This window comes from Salvelinus sp. IW2-2015, linkage group LG16, assembly GCF_002910315.2.
Source record: "Salvelinus sp. IW2-2015 linkage group LG16, ASM291031v2, whole genome shotgun sequence".
Lineage (NCBI taxonomy): Eukaryota > Metazoa > Chordata > Actinopteri > Salmoniformes > Salmonidae > Salvelinus > Salvelinus sp. IW2-2015.
Window position 1 is genome coordinate 4,005,681 of NC_036856.1, and position 7,737 is coordinate 4,013,417.

General features: G+C 42.5%; 1 protein-coding gene across 1 annotated transcript in view; it reads right to left on the minus strand.

The window, feature by feature from the left end:
* LOC111975548 (receptor-type tyrosine-protein phosphatase S-like) overlaps positions 1–5,624 on the minus strand; it is a 268,179-nt gene extending 262,555 nt beyond the window's left edge. Inside the window, 1 exon segment of the mRNA XM_070447461.1 lies at positions 5,416–5,624. Coding sequence (XP_070303562.1) covers positions 5,416–5,455 — 40 coding nt within the window. The 5' untranslated portion in view covers positions 5,456–5,624.
* Between the last annotated feature and the right edge of the window lie 2,113 nt (positions 5,625–7,737).

Sequence of the window (7,737 nt, forward strand, 5' to 3'; positions counted from 1 at the left end):
GATTTCTTCAGCATTCACAGCAGCATCTCTTGCTACCTTTCTCCCCCCTCTTTTCCTCCCTCCCTTCCCTCATCAGTTGATCAGAAACCAAGCCGGACTTTACCATGAGCGCCACCTCCTTTCTTTCATCCCCCAAGAACATGTACAGTGCATCGATGGTTCCCCTTTAACCCGGGAAGCATCCAGCTGTGCGCTGACGCCACGTGGTCTACCAACCTCAAAGCATATGCGTGTGAGTCTCCGATGGTATTTCTGCGTCTCAAACGGCATGTGCGAGCGCAACCTGTCGACGTTTATTGGTCTGGTGTATCGCCTGAGTCAGTTGCTTTGTTCCAGGGAGTCAGTGTGCAACGCACATACCAGTTGGCGCACTAGCTCTGGTCCATGGCGTTATGTTAACCACGGTTGCTTATGTAGCTAGCTAGTACACTCTAACTAGTACACACTAGCTAGCTAGTACATTCTAGCTAGTACGCACTAGCTAACTAGTACACACTGGCTAGCTARTACATTCTAGCTAGTACACACTAGCTAACTAGTACACACTGGCTAGCTAGTACACAATAGTGTGTACCAAGCTTCTAATTGTAAATGTAATTTCACCACCTGTGCTGTTGGTGGCGGTAACGCACCAGCCTCTCTGGCACCATTCGGCATCCTGTCTCGTCTCCTATGTCTCACAGCGTCTATGGAGTGAGGAGAAAGTATCTGCTGGCGCAAGACCCTATTGCTTTAACTGAGAGACAACGTTGAGACAACGTTGAGACAACGTTGAGACAACGTTGAGACAACGTTGAGACAACGGATCACTCCGGGTAGTCCCCTTCCATTTGGTTGACACGGGAGATGCCCTCAAGGTGTTTCTCCCAGAAACCTCAGAGAAGCGGAGAGGAGAGTGAGCTTGATCTCTCTCCCCAGATCCGAGGAGACGTCCCTGGCTTTCCACATGCAGTGCACCCCTGTCCTCATCTTGCTTTTCCCTGAAATCCCCACTTGTTCAGGAAGTGCATACAYATCAAACCCATTAAATTGTCAAGAGTAAAATGAGGCCAGAATGTTCATGGATGGAAACTTAGTGGTGAATCATTATTTTCTTCACTCGCTCTAGTTCTAGAGGCAATGAATATCATAAAAGGTCTAGCAAGTCTTCAGTGATGATGGTGGACCACTAGATCTTTTCAGTTAAAAGCGAGGGATTTTTGTCACCTTCCCTGAGTATTCTAGGAATGGATTTGCATATACAGTTGAGGACCATATGCTTCCTGATAATAACTACTGTATGAACCACCATTTGGCAGCAGCAGAGAACTAGCAGCGCCAGTCGTGGGTTTCTTTCACATTCTCTGACTTCTGACCTCCTCTGAATTACTCATTCACGGCGAGTTACGAGGGGGCTCGGGGTGTAGAGTCTGTGGATGTAGGAGGAATATTTCAACTTTTACATTTTTCCAACTCAGAATTTCGAATTCCGCTGGCAGCGTGAAAACATGACCCCAAATAAAAWAWAAWAAAATGTTTATCTTGACGTGACAACTAACAAGCTCTCGCCGGATAATTAGATGGCCGCCGCCGAGTGTATGTGTGTGCGACAAAGCTCTCGATAACGCTTGACATGATTATATATTTCTTGCTATGCAGCAACGCCTTTATGGTGCTTTAAAAGCCTCGCCAGCCCCATCCATTTCCATTTCCATTGCATCAACGACGCAGCGTCCACGCTCATGTACTGTATGGTGGTGAAGTAATGAGACTGCAGAATGTGACTCATCTCAGTAACTGTGGATTGGAACCGGTGTACGTGTGTGAGCACATGCATGTCGATGCACGTTAATGTGTGTGTGTGTGTGTGTGTGTGCGCACGTGTATAAACCGACCAGCAGCAGTATACCTCCCATCTGGCAACAGCCCACTTACGCCCGGGAACATGATTGAAGTGAAGGTCTCGCACAGTAAACGAAAGCTGCTCAACCACCAATTCACCCTGATCCCTCCCCCAGTTGCATACATACAGGTCTGCTCGATTGATTGATGAGACGTGTTACATTTTAGTCATTCAGCAAATGCTCTTAGCCAGAGCAATTAGGGTTAGGTGCCTTGCTCAAGGGCACAACAGCAGATTTTTCACCTAGTCGGTGCGGAGATTCGAACCAGTGACATTGCGGTTGCTGGCCCAAAGCTCTTAACCGCTAGGCTACCCTCCGCCTTAAAGCCTGCATGCCTAAAGCTTCTTAACAACCTACAGCCTCTTTGGTCTGACCATAGGCCCCTAACCAAACATGATACATCTCCAGTGGAACAGTAGAGTGCTGATCGGCTCTGGGCGAGTTACAGCTCATATCCGGCAACACAGGTATTTGACTGTGTGTGTGAACAACAGATTTTATGAGTGGATGCTTCATAAACCATGTACAGGCCATTAACTCCGGGGAAGTCCCCCTTAATATGGATGTCAAGTGATAGGCCTGACTAAAAACAATGTGGAGAGGAGACTCCTGTTTAGTCCTCACGTGGTAAGATAACGTCTCTATAGAAGAGATAAAACACGGAATAATTTCTCAAATCTTTGAGCTAAAATAAAACGAATAGACGTTCACCTCTCAGAAATGTCTGGTGGCACTAGTGGAGGGAGGGAGATATAATATCTATTGGGTCCAACATTAGAGCTGGAAGGAGAAACAGAGGATGCCATGAATTATTTCCATGTTGTTCCATGTAATATTACATAATAAAGAATGGGGTGGGGTCTAGACTTACATTAGAATTTACATAATTTATGGTGTGATGGTTTTCAGTATTTGACTGGCATTTACACAACATCGTTTAGAACAAAACGTTTGGCTAATGTTATATTACAACTGGATGTCTTATCTGTTCTTTGAAGAAGAGGAGGAAGGAGAAAAGGAGAAGAATGGAGGAAGGAGAGGGCGGGGAGGAGAGAGATAAGAGGAAAGGGAGGGAGGGAGCATTCTGAAACAAGATATGCTGAAAATTATATAGGCTTTTCCAATGGGCAAGCTCCCAATTATACCCACACATATTCGAATGAAACATTTTCGTTCAGATAATATGAAATAGTTCCAAACCAATACAGGTTCAAATGTTTGAGTAGCCCTCATTCAGACTACTGAGACTCAGACTGGGTTATTTTCAGTTTGAGTGTGAGCAAGGGGCGTGGTCGTGCTTTCTGTGGGAATCTTAGGTGAGATGCCACCTGCACGTCTCGGATGCTCACCGGCATCCAGGAGAGAGGAGTCAGTCCACATTTCTCACGTGATGACGCGTAATGGAGAACTGTAATACACAGCAACATCATATACATTTGATTACATTACATTGAAAACCCGTAAGCCATTTCCTAGGCATCATAAAAAAGCTATAACTACGTTACCGGGGTAGGACAGCGGAAAAAAAACGAATAAACCCATTTTCTTTTAACAGCCTTGGCCCTGGCAATATACTGTTCCTCGTGAGCTTTTATGATGTGCCTCGCAAAGGTTATAACACACACCCATTCCGATCAAGCCAGGAGATTTCGTCTACAAGGCAGGATGCGCAACTTCATAAAATAATAGGATTAGCCTATAATGATGTATTAATCACAACCAAATTAAATTGGATCAGTTTGAAAAGGTWATATTTTAGATGTCGTGTTTCCCTCTTCCCCCTTTTCATTGAAAGTGTTTAATTGGGGGAAACTGAGTGATTGTATAGGCTACAACAATTGAACATTTTATTATCCTATTTGGGCAACAAGGAAATATGTTTTTCAATAGCACTTTTTGCAAGGTTCTTTATGATATGTGCCTACATTGGTAACGAATCAAAGGCACTTAAAATCTCCGTCCTTCGGGGACAAGTCCACATACTGGCAATGCGTCTGTGAAGTCGATTGCAGTGTGTGCGTAACTGGTGCCAATAGTAAAACACCATATACTTCAGGACAAATAATGTTTCGGCTAATCTCCATATAGAGAACTAACAAATATAATCCTAAACGTCATTACAAAAGGCTAAATAAGTAATTATGTAGAGTATACATAAAAAGCAAAAAAGAATGCAACCTAAAAGAGAGAGTAGCTTAACAGTCCCTCTACAAGTAAAATCTCTCCAGCAGTCATGGCGGTCGAAATAGGATAATGACATTAAACAAGGGTGTCACCTGCACTCTAAAACTCAGACAATCACCAGACATCACACTGCTACCGACTCCACCTTTCGATGAATAGGTTTGGGAGCGCACCTTGAAAAAACGCACCACAACTAAAAAACCAAATMATTGGCAAGAAAAAGAACCCCGCTATTGAATGCGCAAACATGGATCAGAGTCAGATTCCCGACGACACAGACAAATGGCAATGCATGTTCAAAATCTGCATTAGGCTACCCCGACAATAGATCAAATTGACGTTACTTGTCTGATGCCATTGAACTCTCGAAACGTACCAGGTACCGTGCCATTTATGATCAATACGAGTGTACAATGTGTTATCAATAGGCTACACGCATATCAGTGAACTCAACTGGAACGCATTCGCATCTCATGGTTGGCTTCATTAACCGGTAGAGATATGCACCTGCCACAGTGAGCATTCATTTTACATGTTAGTCATTTAGCAGACGCTCTTATGCAGAGCGACTTACAGGAGMAATTAGCGTTAAGTTCCTTGTTCAAGGACACATCGACAGATTTTTCACCTAGTCGGCTCGGGGAATCGAACCACTAGACTACCTGCCGCCTCTACCTGCCGCAGCATTCACCCCCTCCCTCCCATTGAAGATGATTCAGAAATGCGTTATTAAGACTAGCCACCTCCGAAGCTTACAGGCTTTATAATGTAACAAATGGTTGCGTGAAATGCATGCCCAGTTTCACCCCAGTTAGGATATTGCAAATTCCTCCTGGTGTGGTTTACATAAGATAAACATGAATAAACTTCAAATGACCAAAATGCCGTCAAAACGAGGGTCACATAGCCAACGCTGTATTCTTTATAACAGCTACGGATACGGCTATAACGTTTGCCGCCACCAGTACTGACACTATGTACAAGAATAGGAGAGGAAGGCACCCGGCACATTTTGGCTACGGAGTAGGGCTAGAGCATCGCCTAACCTTTGCTGTAGCCTATCAGCGTCAGCTCTACCCCGCCGAGTTCCGCGGCACTGGTATGCTTCTTGCCGTATTCTTGAGAGCTGTTTTTTGGGTACCACTACCAGCCTGCATCCCCCTCCCAGGCTACTCAATCAGCATTTACACGTATGTACACAGACAGGCACTATCGGGCGCAGACTGCCCGTCACGCATTCCACAGTGGAGAACCAGTTGAAATAGCTGAAATATTTTCTCCTTTCAAGAAGCACCTCCAAGCATGCGGATACAACTCCGTTAGAAGAAAAAAAGACAACTGTTCCTACCGTTATCAATGATGGAGTTCCTCTCTTTCTTATTGTGCATATACAAAAAACACACACATTTTGTTCAAATAAACAAATAAACAATAATCCCGTATGCGAGCGTCCTGCGGCAGATCCAGAGAATCGGTTCAGGTTCTAGCGGTGAGTAGTGTTTAAAATCCCCCTGATAGCGCAGGTTGCTCGGACGCATGTGGAATCGCAGGACTGTACCCTCAACCGCGCTTGGATAAACCACAGCTCTATGCGTTTGGCTGGAGGGTGATGTCATAGCGCCCCCCTACTTCTCCTCTCTCGCCCCCCTCCATTTTCACCCACCCCTCTACTCGCAGCTGTCCTCATCCTTTCTCTTCCCATCCCGTGCGCTCTTTTCACCCCCTCCCTTCCTTTTCCTCCACATAACGTGATGAAGTCATGGCGTTGCGCACGCCTTGCTAGCGGTGCTGTCCAGTAGCATCCGCAGCCTCCTTTCCCGGGATTAGATGGAAGAAAAGGTGGCATAAAACAGGCCAATGCGTGAGGGAGGATTTGAAAGCTACCTCCCCTCATGATCATGAAGMTAGCGCGGCTTAAAGGAAAAGTGCATACTCCTGAAAAATATAGATGGTATAAAATAGTTATAAGGGCTAGAATAAAGTAATCATACATTTTTTTCTTCCCTGAACCTGAAAAAAAGGCTATCAAATGCTTAAAAATTTAATCAAGTTAATCGCAGGATTTGCTGTGATTAATCAAATTTAGAATTTGCTCAAATTGAGAYGTAATTTAATACTTTTTTTAAAATAAAAAACATTAGCATTCAATAATATTGAAGTTTAGATTTTGTCCAAATGTTTAGCAAAATAAGGCAAATTGATAAAGCACACTTTAACCTCAATGTCAACAATTTCACATTGTTGTTTTTCGCTGTATAAATTATGTATTTTATATGTTTTCAGTCGAGTTTAAATCCTTTTAGATCATGCGATTAATCAAGATAAAATAAACTGTGCACTAAAATCACAAAATGTTAACTTAAGTTAACTGATTAATTCAAAATCATCTCTTTCTGTAAAAGTAACTGTTTACATTCATTACAGTAGCAAAYGTATTCACACATTTTTAAATACATTAAAATCCCATTTAGGCCTATGTATTAAATGTAACAAAAACCAATGGAAAGCTAACAATAACAAGAGGCTAAAAATAGCTAGCTAGTGAATATAAAAAGTTACCTAAAATATATATTTAAAAATGTGTGTGGTTTATATGTACACCTGTAAATACACTCATACAAAAGTGAGTTAGCTACTTAGCTTGGCTACATTCATGTAAATGTAAATAATCTCACTAGTTTTTCATTCGGTAAAAACAATTCAATCATACTGTACATAAAAATTACTAGAAAATTCAACACAGTTAAGTTAAACATTGCGCGCATTGCTTGCTGTTAGGGGTTTTAGGCTGAGTTTCTGTATAGCACTTTGTGACATCTGCTGACGTCAAAAGGGCTTTATAAATGCATTTGACTGATTGATTAAACATGTATCTCTATATTTAGAAAACGTAACCAAATGTAACCATCAACAGCAAAGATGGCACATGAGTAACATGAGTAAAAATGGACACCACCAGAATACGTGAAGGTATTTCAAATGTGAACTTGCAATTCCACATGTGAAAGTGGAATATTTACATGTGGATTTTTTTTATTTAATAAATGTAGCAATTTTTTTTWACCCCTTTTTCTCCTCAATTGGTTGTTTACAGTCTTGTCCCATCACTGCAACTCCCATACGGACTCGGAAGAGGCGAAGGTCCTCCGAAACACAACCGAAACGCTCGGTCYGCCACAGGAGTTGCTAGTGCGCGATGGGACAACGAAAATCCCTGCCGAAAATCCCTAACCCGGACGACGCTGGGCCAATTGTGAAACTGCAATTCACATGTGAGGTGAAGACATGTTATTTTCCTCACATGACAAAAGGTTAACATGTGAACTCTAAATKTAAATGTCCTGCACAGTGAAAATKATGTTTTTCATCCAATTGGATGATATTTGGATGAAACCAGTTCAAATTAGTGTGACCCAAGTTTGAAAAATGACTAGCTGGTACATTAATTAAGTTTTATCATGAAGTCACTGGTCCCCTTCCACCGAGTCAAAAACTTGGATTCAGGAGGCAAGCATTACCAAGGATTTACGTCCGGCTTTCTGCAACATCACATAAAGCAGGAAATATAATACAATGCTAGCGTCTTATCAYCTTAACTAATTGAAATATGTACTSCCTTAAAACCATCCTCGAAAATGAAACGTATTCTACAAGAACCAATATCACTCCG